Source organism: Mustela putorius, unplaced genomic scaffold, assembly GCF_011764305.1.
Source record: "Mustela putorius furo isolate JIRA1106 unplaced genomic scaffold, ASM1176430v1.1 tig00000281_pilon_pilon_pilon, whole genome shotgun sequence".
Lineage (NCBI taxonomy): Eukaryota > Metazoa > Chordata > Mammalia > Carnivora > Mustelidae > Mustela > Mustela putorius.
In genome coordinates this window covers 759120-773776 of record NW_025421343.1, presented here as the reverse complement: position 1 = coordinate 773776, position 14657 = coordinate 759120, and the positions used below count along the sequence as shown (strand labels likewise).

At 44.9% G+C, this 14657-nt stretch overlaps 1 protein-coding gene and 1 long non-coding RNA gene across 18 annotated transcripts in view; one reads left to right on the top strand and one right to left on the bottom strand.

The window, feature by feature from the left end:
• Positions 1-3250: 3250 nt before the first annotated feature.
• Positions 3251-4876, bottom strand: PCBP1 (poly(rC) binding protein 1). Its single transcript, XM_004742131.2, has one exon. It carries the CDS (start codon positions 4704-4706, stop codon positions 3636-3638), a length of 1071 nt encoding a protein of 356 aa, XP_004742188.1. The 5' UTR covers positions 4707-4876; the 3' UTR covers positions 3251-3635.
• Positions 4877-5400: 524 nt separating this feature from the next.
• LOC101674755 overlaps positions 5401-14657 on the top strand; it is a 111716-nt gene continuing 102459 nt past the window's right edge. For 8 of the 17 annotated variants that reach the window (XR_001177809.2, XR_001177823.2, XR_001177814.2 and 5 more), the window contains exons 1-2: positions 5567-5778; positions 6858-6973. This is a non-coding gene — a long non-coding RNA (uncharacterized LOC101674755). The other 9 variants (XR_001177818.2, XR_001177820.2, XR_001177815.2 and 6 more) reach the window with 7 other exon arrangements.

The window sequence follows — 14657 nt, the reverse complement described above, 5'->3', positions numbered from 1 at the left end:
TATTAGAAATTAGATTTCAATTTATCATAACTGTTAATATTTAATTTTTTTTTAGATTTTATTTACTTGAGGGTGAGCGAGCACATGTGTGCACACGAGCATCAGGGAGGGACAGAGAGGGAGAGGGAGAGGGAGAAGCAGACTCCCTCCCAGACTCCAATGTGGGACTTGATCCCAGGACCCAAGGATCATAACCTGAGCAGAAGGCAGACGCTTAACCGACTAAGCCACCCAGGCACCTCTTAATTTTGTTTTCTTACATAATATTTAGGATTATCCTTGTATATAGTTTGTAAATAAGCATGACTAAAATACATGTATGTAATTTATAAACGAATGTGTAATAGTGTATATGCTTTAAAGAAAATTTTTGAAGCCCACTAGTTTTCAGAATAAAGCTCCAACCCTTTATTATGGCATTCAAGGCTGTTTTAGCCTCATTTGATTTTGTGGCTTCCTCCACCTTCCCTTCCCTTTCTATTATGTACTGTGCTTTTGACTATAATTAGCTACTACTACGCATCTTCCAGTTGTACCAAAACATTAAATTTTAGTTCAAAGTATTTTGCACAAATGTTCAATTCTGTTAAACCTCTCTGTAGCATTGTTGTCCTCCGTCAACTTTGAAACTTTCCTCCTTGACTCCTCTCAAGGACACTATCCTGGTTTTTCCCCTGCTGCTTTGCCCACTGCTTCTTCATCAGGTACTGCTGTATTCATTCTACAGATACTTACTGAGCTCCTGTTAATATATTATGGTGACAGGGGCACCTGGGTGGCTCAGTGGGTTGAAGCCTCTGCCTTCGGCTCAGGTCATGGTCCCAGGGTCCTGGGATCGAGCCCCGCATCGGGCTCCCTGCTCGGTGGGGAGCCTGCTTCCTCCTCTCTCTCTCTCTGCCTGCCTCTCTACTTGTAATCTGTCAAACAAATAAAAATTAATATATATATATATACATATATTATGATGACAGGCATTAGAGCTACCGTGGTGAACACGGAGACTATGTCCATTACCCTAAAACTCAGTCTCTAGCCCCTTATCTGTCTCCCTATGATTCTGACTTCCCTTCAGTTTGTCTATTTCTAGCTACTTGTTGACTATTTCTCCCTGCAAATAGTCATATCACTATTTCTGAACTCACTACTCCCCTCGTTCTAGCTTACTCTAGCCTCCACATTCAGTTTCGATCTCCCTTGCGTTGGCTCTTTTCTACATGTATTCCTAGTAATACTAATGTCCTATTCCCAGTAATACTACTGTTATTAGAATCCGCTTGAGGCCATGTTCTGGCTGCTCTTCTTGACTTCAGTCCATCCAAGTTGCCCTTCATCCTCTGCCTTGCTGCTTAACTCATTATTTTACAAATTATGGTCAGCTTTGCTTTTGAAAGGGTGGGAGGGGAAAGGGGTTGAGGACAATTTGAGGTCTACTTTTTATAGGGCATTTGAACCACTTCACCCAGCAAATTTCAGGGACTCCGCAAAAACCATTTGGCCTGGGTTTGAAGGTTCAACTTATTCACTCCTGCCCTACTTCATGCAAACTTGGTTTAAGCTCATCATCTCCGGGAGACAACCCATTTCTGGGTTTTCACTAGGTCCTCCTTTACCTGTCCTGGCTCCTTAGTCCAACTGTCCTCTCTCAGCTTGTCATTTAGAACACTTTGTTCTCTTTTAAGCATGTCTTTTCTGTCCAAAGACACTGTGGACAGAAATGGACCTTTGGCTTTCTGCAGTATGAAGTATACTGAAGTCTACTACGTTGTAAGCACTGCTCTGCTTTACAAACATGCTCATTTTTCTTCACAAGCTCGAAATGTGTACTTTTAACACATGTTAAAAGAGGTTAAATGTTATACAGAGGTTAAATAATTTGCCCAAGGCCACAAGTAAGAGGCAGAACTCATATTTGAACTCAGGTTTAACTCATGAAATTAGGTTCCCTTCAGTGATGACTCCACAGTGGGTGGGTGGGAAGTGCATGGTAGACCCCAGGCTTACCTCCAGGGCCTCTTGGAAGCAGGTCTGTACCTCAGAAAAAATAGATACCCTGTAGAGAGTAAGCCTCAACAGATTATTTATTGCGTGTAATACTCTGCTCTCACAGGAGTTTCTCTTTGCTGTTAGTGGATCTCCCACAGTGCCTGGGGTTTGAACTAAGCACTTTGGCACCTAATTGTCCATTGTCTTGAATTGCCTTTTTCTAGTGTCTTTGCCTAATCATAGAGAATTTTTCTTCTTTCATCAAGTCCAGTCTACTCCAACTGGTTGGTGTGGACATGAGGTTATTAGGCCTTCACAGCAAGATCTTCCTAATCCACTGGTAAAGATAATGAGTGGCAGTTAAATCTAAGAACGTTTTGGGGTATTGTTAAAAATGCAGTCTCCTGATTAGATTTAGGGGGTGGGACCCAGGAACCTGCATTTTTACCACCACATTCTTAGGCTACAATCAGTGGATCTTGCTACATTCCTGCCTGTGAGGGCTGCCCCATTTAAGCAGGATTATTTCCTTGTATAATGACTTCTCTAACATTGCACACAGCTGAAGAATTAGAAGCTGGGCTTCTTTTGTTTCTGGATTCACCACTTGGAAGGTGTAATAACATCCTCTGACAGGCTGCTTGCCACAGGTGCATGCTTGCCACGTGCACCCCACTGGTACCATCCCCCGTTCAGTCCTGGGGGCCCCAAACCCCACCATCCCTACCACCACCCCGCCCTCGCCCTCTTCCAAATCCTCAAACCCACCCTTGACCCTTTCCCTTCCCCCACCTCAGCCCCTCCCTCCAGCCCCTGCCCAGCCCTTTTCCCTCCCCCACCTCTCCTCTGGGTAACCCCCCCAGGCTCCTCCCACCTTAGAACATTTTTTTTGTTCCTAAGTTTCCCCAGTGAGATTGGGTTGGGGGGAGGGGCTGGCTGGTCGGGAGGACACACTGCCATTCATTAGGGCTCCTACGGAAAGGGCTACTTTTTCCATCTCAGAAAACCCTCGTTTTCTACCAGAGAAATGGGGAGAGGCCTCTCTCTGGAACTTAGCTGGAGGGATGTCACTCTCCGGGAGAGACCCTCCGTCTGCAAAATACCCCAAAGCAGGCCCAGCCTGCCGTGTTCCTTTGTTGGGACAGAAAGGGAATGGAATCTTACCAATAGGTGAAAAGGGCTAGAGAACACCAAGGATGGGCCCACCCTTCTTCCTACAAAGGCCTAATACTAAAAGGGAAGGGGAAAAAAAACCACCAACAAAGAGTTTAAGATAGTAGTCCCAGCTTTTTCAAATATGAAGCATTTTTTAACCAATCCATTTTTTAATTTTTAAATTCTTGACATTACAGAACTAAACTGAAATTTATTAACATTCCACTCTTACATTTCTTATCGACAAACAGAAATAAAATTCATGAGCCAAAAACCCAAACAAAACTAAAAACAGGGAAAAGCTTATAAAACTAAATATGGATCCCAGCATTAACAGCTGAACAGAGAATGTGATTTTTAAATTCTTAGCGGATGATAAAGTTGTGTAGAAACTGAACACTTACAAATTATTTAAAACCTGGAATCACTGACCAGAAATTACACAGTTGGATCATGGGAAAACAGCAGAAAGGGGTTTTAAGTGAACCTACACTGTTCTAGCTGCACCCCATGCCCTTCTCGGAGGAAAGCCTGGCATTGATTAGATACTGGGCCAGACTAATACTGGCAGCAGAACCAGTGATAGTAACCTGCCTACCAGAGGAGCCTTCCACGGGATTGGCAATTTTGATCTGGGCCCCGGACATCTGGCGGATCTCATTAATGTTGGCGCCTTGGCGCCCGATTATGCAGCCAATTAAGTTATTTGGAATGGTGAGTTCATGGGTGGTTTGAGTAGATGCATCCAAACTTGCCCAATAGCCTTTCACCTCTGGAGAGCTGGAGTCAATTCCGGCGAATCCGGTCCCGCCGTGCATCATGGCAAAGTGAGACTGTTGTCTTGCCACCTGGTTCAGCTTGGCCAGATCGAGCGGAGAAATGGTGTGTTGTCCTTGAATCGAGTAGGCATCTAGAGGTGGTCCCTCCAGGTCATGGGTGGCATGGGGGTAGCCCGCAGCGTCGCTGCACCGATCTTGGCCGCCCGCGCAGATGACTGGAGAGCTGGCCGGCATGGGCTGGTACGGAATGGTCATGACTCTCCCTTGCGGAGACTGGGAGAGCGTCTCCAGCATGACCAGGCAGATCTGCTTGACACACTCGGTGACAGACTGCGGCACGCCAGCAATGGTGATGGCCCGCTCAGTGGAGTTGGGCAGCATATCCCCCGCCACCTGGACCTGGGCCCCCGTACTCTCGCGGATCTCTTTGATCTTACACCCGCCTTTCCCAATCAGGGAGCCGCACTGGGTGGCCGGCACCACCAGCCTCAGGGTGACCGGGGGCCTGCTGGCCGCCGTGCTGTTGGTCATGGAGCTGTTGATATCTTCTTCCAGCTTATCGATGATCATAGCGAAGGCCTTAAAGATGGCATTGGTAGGGCCGGTCAGAGTGATGATTCTCTCCGGACAATTCCCCTCCGAGATGTTGATCCGCGCGCCACTCTCCTCGCGGATCCTCTTAACCGACTCCCCTTTCTTCCCAATGATGCTTCCTACTTCCTTTCCGTGCATAAGCAGCCGAATGGTGAGAGTCACATTTAGTCCACTTTCAGTCACACCGGCATCCATGGCGAGCGGCGGGCGGCGTTCGGGGGAGTTGGGCTCGTTACGTGGTCAAGTCTTTGGTGGCTGGCGGGGGGAGGGGAGGTGTAGGCCCAAAACTGCCGGCGCGAGGCGAGCGGGCGCGGGCGGGAGGCCGCGGCGTCGTCGCAGGGGCAGGCGGCGGCGGCGGAGGGGGCGAGCGGGGCCGGGAGCGGCGGGCGGGCGGGTGGGCGAGGGCGCGGCGGTGGCGACTCCGGCGGCAGCCTCGGCGGTCTGGGCGGGGCGGGAAGCCCGCTTTCAACCCCGCGTACCCTCTGACCCCGGAAGTGCTTGCCGCGCAGGACCCCTTGAAAAAAAAAGAGGACCCGTCTTTTTTAGGTCACAAGATTGCGCCAACCTCCACATGGTAGTTTTTAAAAACTCTTTTTAACAGCCTAGCGTTGAACATAAAGCCCCGATGGGCAGATGCTGTGAGCCCGGCAAGGTTTTAAAACAACGTGCATTTTATTAACTCAAGCGCCACTGGCAAATGTTTTGAAATGTTAGTGTTGTGAATGGGGTTGAAACGTTATTTTCCCGCCTTGCAAAAGGGGTTTGGAAGCGGAGCGACACGGGCAGCCCCGGCAGTAACTGCAGGCGGCAGCTGGGACGCCGCGGGTTTAAAACGTGCGCGTGAGGCGGCTAGAGCGCGTGCGCGAGGGTGTGGGGAGACGGGAGGGGCAGCGGCGGTCTTCCGGGGGGGAGGGGCGGCGAGGCGAGGCTTGTGGGGCGGGTGCGCGCGCGCGAGCGCGCGCGAGCAGGCACGTGGGGCCCCTTCGTCCCCGGTGCCCGGGCGCCCCGCGCCAGCCCCCAGCCTTGCCCCGGTCCCCCAGCGGCGACCGGTGAGGAAAAAAACCGAAATCCCCCCACCGCCGCCCAAGTTGCGGCTCTGCACTTGATTTCTGGGCAGTGTTGGAAACCTGGCCATAAAAAAAGAATGGCGTCCATTTACATAATGCTTTGTTTGCATTTTGCAAGTTTCTTTCGGTTGAATCTAGAGAAACCCCACCTCCTAGTGTCTTTTTAGTCGTGGCAGTCTTGTCAGACATTTAAGACAATGGTATGCCTCCTGGGAACCGCATTTTTTTAGGGGTCCCGAGTAGTGCGGGGGGGTGGTTCTTGCGATTTTCCCCATGCCGTTTAAGCTCCCGCTCTGCCTTTCTACCCTTGGTGCAGACGCCGCGCCCCGCTTTCTTCGGGGGCGGCCCCTGTCGGGCCCCGCCATCTTGGAAGGCCTTTCTTGCAGTTCGCCATCGCACGTTCTTCTCGCTAAAGAAAAGTCGTTTGGGTGGCTCGTGTACGTTTACTTCTTTCCGTTTCTCTTTACTTCGGCTAAGCCGGACAGAGAATGCACCCAGACAGACGTGTGCGCAGCGTGCTTTAGGATCCCGCAGGGAAAGAGGCTAACGTGGCGGTCCCTCCGCCCCCCCTTCCTTCCCCTTGGGGTGGCCGCCATGTTTCCGGAACACAAAATGGCGACACGTGTCCTGGATTTGTCGCCAACGAGAAATTGGGGTCGACCCTAAAGCTCCAGAATGCCCCCACCCCCATCCCGTGCGTCTTGGCGGCAGCCTTCCCCTCGAAGCGAGTGCTCTCTGCCCACCAGGGTCCAAACCTCGGCTGCCTAATTTTAATGCATTTCCTCCATTAATTTAAAATGGAAACGTTTATAACTAAAAAAATGAAGGCATAATACTGAGTTCTCGTTAGTTTTAAATTTAATAGTGAGTAACGAGGGGCAGTACCAGTGGTTAATTTGGGCCCCCCAGTACCGAAGCATTTAGGAATTGCTGCTTAAAGAAATGAGCTAGAAAGTTCCTGATTTCCTAGACTTTCATCTCAGGCTGGTGTGCTGGAGAGACCAAGAAATGGTCTCATAAAACAACTTAAAAAAATAAAAAAGATAATTTCCATAAAGCCATTCAGATACCAGTGACCTTTTTCAGAGGGCAGCTGGCTGGTGAACCTCAGTTTACCCACACCTGGCATTCACTTTTAGTGTGGGGGGACAGAGACGAATGTTACTGTGCATTTACCAGTGCCAGATGCTGTGCTACCATTTTACTGCATACTATCTTTAATTTTTACAATGATCTTCTGAGGTAGGTTTTACCTCTCTCTCTCTTTTTTTTTTAACAGACGAATTCACTTAGGCCCAGAGAGATGAAGTGACTAATTCAAGGTCACACAGTGTGGAGGATGGAATCCTGACCTTCTGATTTCCTTATTGGTGAGCACATTTTCAAATTTTTTTGGTAAGTTACGGTTTTAGAATTCAAGTGCTATTTCGATGTTTAGGTGAGCTTGTCATTTAAAGGAACCCCTCAGGTAACCTTTTGGTGCATAGTTACCCCCAGTTTGTATCTGGGGATTCCCAGTTTTTCCTGGTATGAGCTATATCTGTAAGAGGCTCAAATGCTATTTTTTTAATGAGGTGTTTGGGTGACGATAGGGAGGGGGAAATGATTCAGCCCTACCCAAAGGCTGAAGTATCTGTCAGTCCAGCCTTGTCTGTGGCACATTTAAATCTACCTGGCTCTGTGGGAGCAAGCAGTTTCTGTGTGTGACTCACTAGCTTCCTTCAGCTAAGCATGGGCATGATTTCCGCCTTCCTCACCCCAATATCCTAACCAAGTAAAAAGAAATAATTTGACTTTGGCACCAAGCCTTCATTTCTCTGCAAATATTGAGAGGGCATGACACTATTAGGTAAATCGTTAAGTCTGTGAACTCTTGAGTTTAACGTAACAAATAAATTGTAGGCCAAACAAGGAATATGTATGTGCCTGAATAGGGCTCTACATGCATGGATGTTAGAGATGGAGAGAAGGGTTTTTTGCTTCTTTTATGTTAGTGCCCTATATCATAGTTTTTGAAGTGCTTTTGCATTACCGTATATAATTCTACAAACAACTTTGGTAGGTGGATATGTCATAGCAACAATGACAGTAATGGCACTAAGTGCTTACTACGCCAGATACTGTTTGAAGCTTTATTCTGTATGATAATTCAGTGGCTTTCATATTTTTTTATTTTAAATATTTTATTTCTAAGTAATCTCTACCCCCAGCATGGGGCTTGGACTCACAACCCCACAATCAAGATTACATACTCCACCGACTATGCCAACCAGGTTTCTCAACAGTTTTATTTATTTATTTTTTTTATTTATTTTTTTATTTTTTTTTAAAGATTTTATTTTTTATTTATTTATTTGACAGAGAGAAATCACAAGTAGATGGAGAGGCAGGCAGAGAGAGAGAGAGAGAGAGAGGGAAGCAGGCTCTCCGCGGAGCAGAGAGCCCGATGCGGGACTCGATCCCAGGACCCTGAGATCATGACCTGAGCCGAAGGCAGCGGCTTAACCCACTGAGCCACCCAGGCGCCCTCTCAACAGTTTTAAAAGCAAACCACCATAAGAGCTAAATTTTACAAAATAACTCATATATGCACATATGTATATATCACGTATATGAAACAAAATCTTTGCAGAACAATACTTGTTCTTATGATGTGCAGTATACTTTGGTAGTTTCTGTTCTTTAACATGAAATAAAAAGGCACATCAAAACTAAAATAATGAGAAACCCATTATTAGGTTGTGACCAAAATGATTAATGTACACATTTAATCCTCACAAAACCTGTGATGGGGGTGATGTTAATTTCCATTTTGCAGAGATACAGAGGGGTGAAGGATTTTGTCCAAGGTACAGTTATTAAATTGGAAAATAGGGGTTTGAATCTAGGCAATCTGAATCCAGAGTCTGTATATTTACCACTATGTAAGATGTGGTTTCTGCAAAGGACCTTGTCTTATAGGAGAGACAGAACTGTTTGGGGAATTAAAATTATTAGTAAATATTAAAAACTGAGGAGACAAAAAGAGAAATTATATATAATTAGGAATTATATCCTGATTCAAACTATTCTGCTTCTCTAAATCTGCCACATATTTATTTTCCCTAAAGAAAATTGTATCCATTGAGTCTGTCTTCCCAAGACTGCTTGTTTTAAACCTTTTTTGCCTGAAGTTTTCCATTAGTTTTTTCTTATCTGAGTACCTCTAGGATTCTACCTTCTCCTGCCCCTCAATAAAGATATCCCCTTCCCAGCTCTCAGCCTCTTTGTTTCCCCTAGAGTCCTACAAACCCTCTCTGCCTGCATAGGCAACATGAGCTGTTGATTCAATTGTAGCGTGTCTTGTTGTTGATAATGTGTTTGTATAGGCTGCGTGCTGTGGATGACCCGGAAATCTGGTAAAGTGGGCACTGGACTTGGGAATCTGTGGCTCTGGCTGCCAGCTTCAGCTCTGCCACTGTCTAGCTTTGAGAAGTTTATAACCCAACTCAAAACTGGGCTTTGGTTTTCCCATCTGTAAAAGAAGAGATTAAATGATGTCTTCTAATTCTGTCTAGGGAGCAATGATATTTGATGATCTTGGTTCTTTATCTCTGGAGGAGGGGAGGGTTATGTAAATATAACTTATGGTAAATTCTCCACTCCCTTCCCCAGACCTGCACTATCTTGTGGATATATAAGTGAATTCCACACCACCCATTTTACAGATGAAGCCCCTAAGATATGGAACAATGGACTAAATAGTCACTGCCCCACCCCTGGAGCCTCATGTATGACTCTTCTCGCATTTGAATGACTGCAGGTTAGTTAAGGAGTTTAATGAGGTTGTGAAGGTGAGTCAGGCCTAGACTTTGGAATTTTTTTTTTTTTAAATATTTTATTTATTTATTTGACATAGAGATCATAAGTAGGCAGAGAGGCAGGCAGAGAGAGAGAGAGGAGGAAGCAGGCTCCCTGCTGAGCAGAGAGCCCGATGCGGGACTCGATCCCAGGACCCTGAGATCATGACCTGAGCTGAAGGCAGTGGCTTAACCCACTGAGCCACCCAGGCGCCCTAGACTTTGGAAATTTAACCACAGGATTTATATTCCATTCAGAGGAAGGATTTTTGCTTCTTTTTACTTCACATTGGCATGTTTCAAGAAATAATTTTGAAGTGATTTCATGTTTTTTTTTTTTTTTTTTTTTAAGATTTTATTTATTTACTTGAGAGAGAGACAGTGAGAGAGAGCATGAGCGAGGAGAAGGTCAGAGAGCGAAGCAGACTCCCCATGAGCTGGGAGCCCGATGTGGGACTCGATCCCGGGACTCCGGGATCATGACCTGAGCTGAAGGCAGTCGTCCAACCAACTGAGCCACCCAGGCGTCCCTGAAGTGATTTCATGTTAATCATCACACAACTTTGCCAGCAAAGTATTATTATGCTTATTTTTATGGACGAGCCATCTATGGATCAGAAGGGTGAAGTGACTTGCCCAAGGTTGCACAGCTTGTCAGAACCTGAGCTGGATCTCTCTCTCTTTTTTTTTTTTTTTAAATTTTTTTTATTTACTTATTTTTTTATAAACATGTATTTTTATCCCCAGGGGTACAGGTCTGTGAATCGCCATGAGCTGGATCTCTTGAATGTTGGTTGTGTCTTGTTCCTCTTTTTGGCTTCTGATGCTTTGACACATGGAATAATTTTATCTTTAACTCAAAAAGCTTTCAATCTATTTTTTATTCTTTTGGCCTAGAGCAGCCAGTCCACTTACATTAGGTTCCTGATTTTTTTGGTTTAAGAAAACCTCTATTCTCTTTTTCTCTAATGTTTACATTTATGGTTTTGGGGAGTGGTGGGAATTATTCCTCTGGAGACTCTGGAGGCAGGGACCACACTTTTTCCCCTTAATCTACATGGTCCAGCAAGTATAGATAGCTTTTTAAATTTGCCCTACCAACATGCAACATTTTTTTTTCTGTCTTTTTAAAAAAATGTATTTTTTTTTTTTTGAATTCATTGTTTATGAACCACACCCAGTGCTCCATGCAATATGTGCCCTCCACAATACCCACCACCAGCCTGGCCCAACTTCCCACTCACCACCCCTTCAAAACCGTAAGATTGTTTTTCAAAGTCCATAGTCTCTCATGGTTCATCTCCTCTTCCAATTTCTCTTAACTCCCTTCTCCTCTCCATCTCCCCATGTCCTCCTTGTTATTTCTTAGGCTCCACAAATAAGTGAAACCATATGATAATTGACTCTGTGCTTGACTTATTTCACTCAGCATAATTTCCTCCAGTCCCGTCCATGCTAATACAAAAGTTGGGTATTCATCCTATCAAATGGAGACATAATACTCCATAGTGTATAGGACCACATTTTCCTTATCCATTCGTCCCTTGAAGGGCATCTTGGTTCTTTCCACAGTTTGGCGATCGTGGCCATTGCTGCTATGAACATTGGGGTACAGATGGCCCTTCTTTTCACTACATCTGTATCTTTGGGGTAAATACCCAGTAGTGCAGTTGCAGGGTCATAGGGAAGCTAACATGCAGCATTTTTTTAAAAAAACATAATTTCTTTTTTTCTTATTCCTTCAGAATTTGCTTCTCATTTTTCTTTTATTTCAAATTATAGTAAATTGGGGCTCGTGGGTGGCTCAGTTGTTAAGCTTCTGCCTTAGGCTCAGGTCATGATTCTAGGGTCCTAGGATTGAGCCCCGCATTGGGCTCCCTTCTCAGTGGGAAGCCTGCTTCTCTCTCTCCCACTACCCCTGCTTGTGTTCCCTCTCTCGCTGTGTCTTTCTCTGTCAAATAAATAAAATCTTAAAAAATAAAATGAAATTATAGTAAATTGAGAGGGCCTTGACCCTATCACTTTCTGGGATACTACAGAATATAGCTTAAGGAGTATTTGTATATATATGTATTTTTAATGACATTTACCCCTTTATTAATTTATTTAAAAGGTGTTACTTATTTTAGAGAGAGAAAGCAGGAGAACATAGAGACTGAGGGAGAAATGGACTCCCCACGGAGCCCCTAGTGTAAGGCTTAACCTCTGGACCCTGAGATCATGACCTGAGCTGAAGGCAGATCTTCCTTCCCTTTCCTTTTTCTTTTCTTTCTTTCTGATTTTATTTATTTGTTTGACAGAGGGAGAGAGAGGGCATGAGCAGGCAGAGTAGGAGATGGAGAACCAGGCTCTCTGCTGAGCAGGGAGTTTGATGGCAGGGTTCAATCCCAGGATCCTGGGATCATGACCTAAGCCGAAGGCAGACACTTAACGGACTGAGCCATCCAGGTGCCCCACTATCTTTTCTTTCCTTCTTTCTTTCTTTTTTTAAGATTTATTTATTTATTTTAGAGGAAGAGATAGAGGACACCCATGCACAAAGTGGGGGCGGAGTGGGCAGAGGGAGAGAGAGTCTTAAGCAGACTCTGTGCTGAGTGCAGAGCCCAACTTGGGGCTCAATCTCATGACTCTAAGATCATGACCGGAGCTGAAATCAAGAGTCAGATATTAAAATTTTTTTTTTTTAAGATTTTATTTATTTATTTGACAGACAGAGATCACAAGTAGGCAGAGAGGCAGGCAGAGAGAGAGAGGAAGGGAAGCAGGCTCCCTGCTGAGCAGAGAGCCCGATATGGGGCTCGATCCCAGGACCCTGAGACCATGACCTGAGCTGAAGGCAGAGGCTTAACCCACTGAGCCACCCAGGCGCCCAAGAGTCAGATACTTAGATGCCACCCAGGTGCCCCTAGCCTAAGAAATATTTTTTTTACCCATTTCTTGGATTGTAACAAGAGTAATAATATTAATCTCATATACTGATGATTTTGTGCTGCTGTTAGGGGGTTATTACTGGATTTTCTCAGAAACATAAAAAATATATTGATGTGCTTTATACAAGTGCCCAAGAGGTACAGCAACATTCTTGTCATAAGTTCTCCTAGTTGGGGAAAGTAATGTCCATGGATTCCTCAGGGTTACTCTGACTGAAATAAGGCATGGAGAAGGGAGTCCAGAGAAAAGTTAAAAGGAAAATGAGAACAGAGTACAAATGCAAAGTATAGAAAGTAAGGAAGGGAAAAAGGTAAGAAAAGAAAAGAGAAAAGACTAGGGCAGAGGGAAGAGAAATACACAGGATCGTTGGAAGAGATGTGAAGAAAACAATTCAGAAGTCCATTGGGCCCTCGTGTGGTGTGGAAAGCATAGGCTGTTGTCTTAGACCAAGAAAGAGCAGCTGATACGACAACTCCTGAGCACCTTGTCTCTTTTTTATCCTCTCTTCCCAATGAGAGGTTGGGAAAATTGCTTTGTTTTTGCTCTCAGCTGGGGATGTAATTAAGATGCTGGTAATTTTAATATTAGCCTCAGATCAGTTAGTATATCAAGGAAAATGTGCTATAAAGATCACTTCAAGTATTCTAGGTCAAAATTTATCTTATTCATTCAGTCAGCAAATAGTTTTTTCTTTTTTTAATTTTCTTTTCTTTTCTTTTTCACGTTAGCTCAACTCCCAGCATGGGGCTTGAACTCAGGACCCTGAGATCAAGAGTCTCATACTCTACCGACCTAGCCAGCCAGGCACCCCAGTCAGCAAATACTTACTGATTGCTTGATACGTCCCAAACACTGAGGATACAGAAATGAATGAGATCCTGTCCTTGCCTTCAAGATGTTTGTGACCAGGAGAGTGACACTGACAAATAAACAGATTCACAGTATAGTACATTACTATTTTAGAATATGAGTAAGCAGAGGATGCCATGCGCTTAGAAGAGGGTCCTTGATTCAGCCTTGGAGGGGATCCAGAAAGGCTACTTAGAGAAGTTGGCATTCAGGCTGAGTCCCAGGTTAGCAAATTGTAGGGTGGAGGGCAGGAAAGGAGAACTCTTGAGAAGGGAAACAGAGGCCTAAAGGCTGAGTGTGCACAGTCCGTTCAGATGTTGAAGACATTTCAGGAAGGATGCTTGCATGATCCAGTTTTTGGCGATGATTGTTCTGCTACTTCAGAGGTGTATGTTACTGAGACTTGATTGTGCTTACACACAGAAAGTTTAAGTCTTATTTTGTAGCAATAATTCTCATTTAAGATGTAGACATCAGAAATTGTATTTCTGGTCTAGAGATTCGAAGGAGAAAATGTAAGTAAAGCAGTTTTTGAATTAGCAAATGATTGTTCACCCTCTGTGAGTAAAGGTAAGAAGATACAGGGCTTAGTATATCCCTTTCTTTTTTTTTTTTTATTTATTTATTTGACAGAGAGAGATCACAAGTAGGCAGAGAGACAGGCAGAGAGAGAGAGAGGAGGAAGCAGGCTCCCTGCTGAGCAGAGAGTCCGGTTCGGGACTCGATCCCAGGACCCCGAGATCATGACCTGATCAGCGGCTTAACGCACTGAGCGGCTTAACCCACTGAGCCACCCAGGCACCCCAGTATATCCCTTTCTTATCCAAGTTTTGGACATGGGTTGTGTTCTGCTTTGTTTTCAAAGGGGTGTGTGTGTGTGTGTGTGTGTGTGGAAATTTATGGTTTTTGTTCAGGTGGTTAGGATGTTTGAGTTAGGAAGGAGGGAAAGGAGTTCAACAATAACTGCTCCTTTATGGCAGAACAAAAGAAATACATTTAAATAGCACATTTCTCTGATCCCACCTACTGAGCACAAGCAAGACTTAGTTGGGAACTTTGTTTCAGAGACACAATTAATTCAACCAGACAAAGCATTTGTTCAGCATTATTTGCTGTGTAAAATCTGTTGTGTCTGGATTAAGCACATTGATTTTTGGTTTTTTGTTTTTTTGAGACATAGTTATAGCTGCATTAAATAAAAACCTTTTGTGTATTCATTGGACAATACTGGGATTTTATCTGGATTAAAAGTAAAAAAGTACTGTGTGGAGTAGGAAGAACATGCTTAGAAAGTAGCACACAGATTCTGTGGACATTTCTCAGTCATCTTGACCTCTCTGTGGCACCTGACACTCCCTCCTTGCACTTTAGTTTCATTTGGCTTCTACAATGCCACTCCCTTGGTTTTCCCCTGCCTCACTGGCCCCTCCTTCTCAACCCCATCCCCCTTTTTTGGCTTC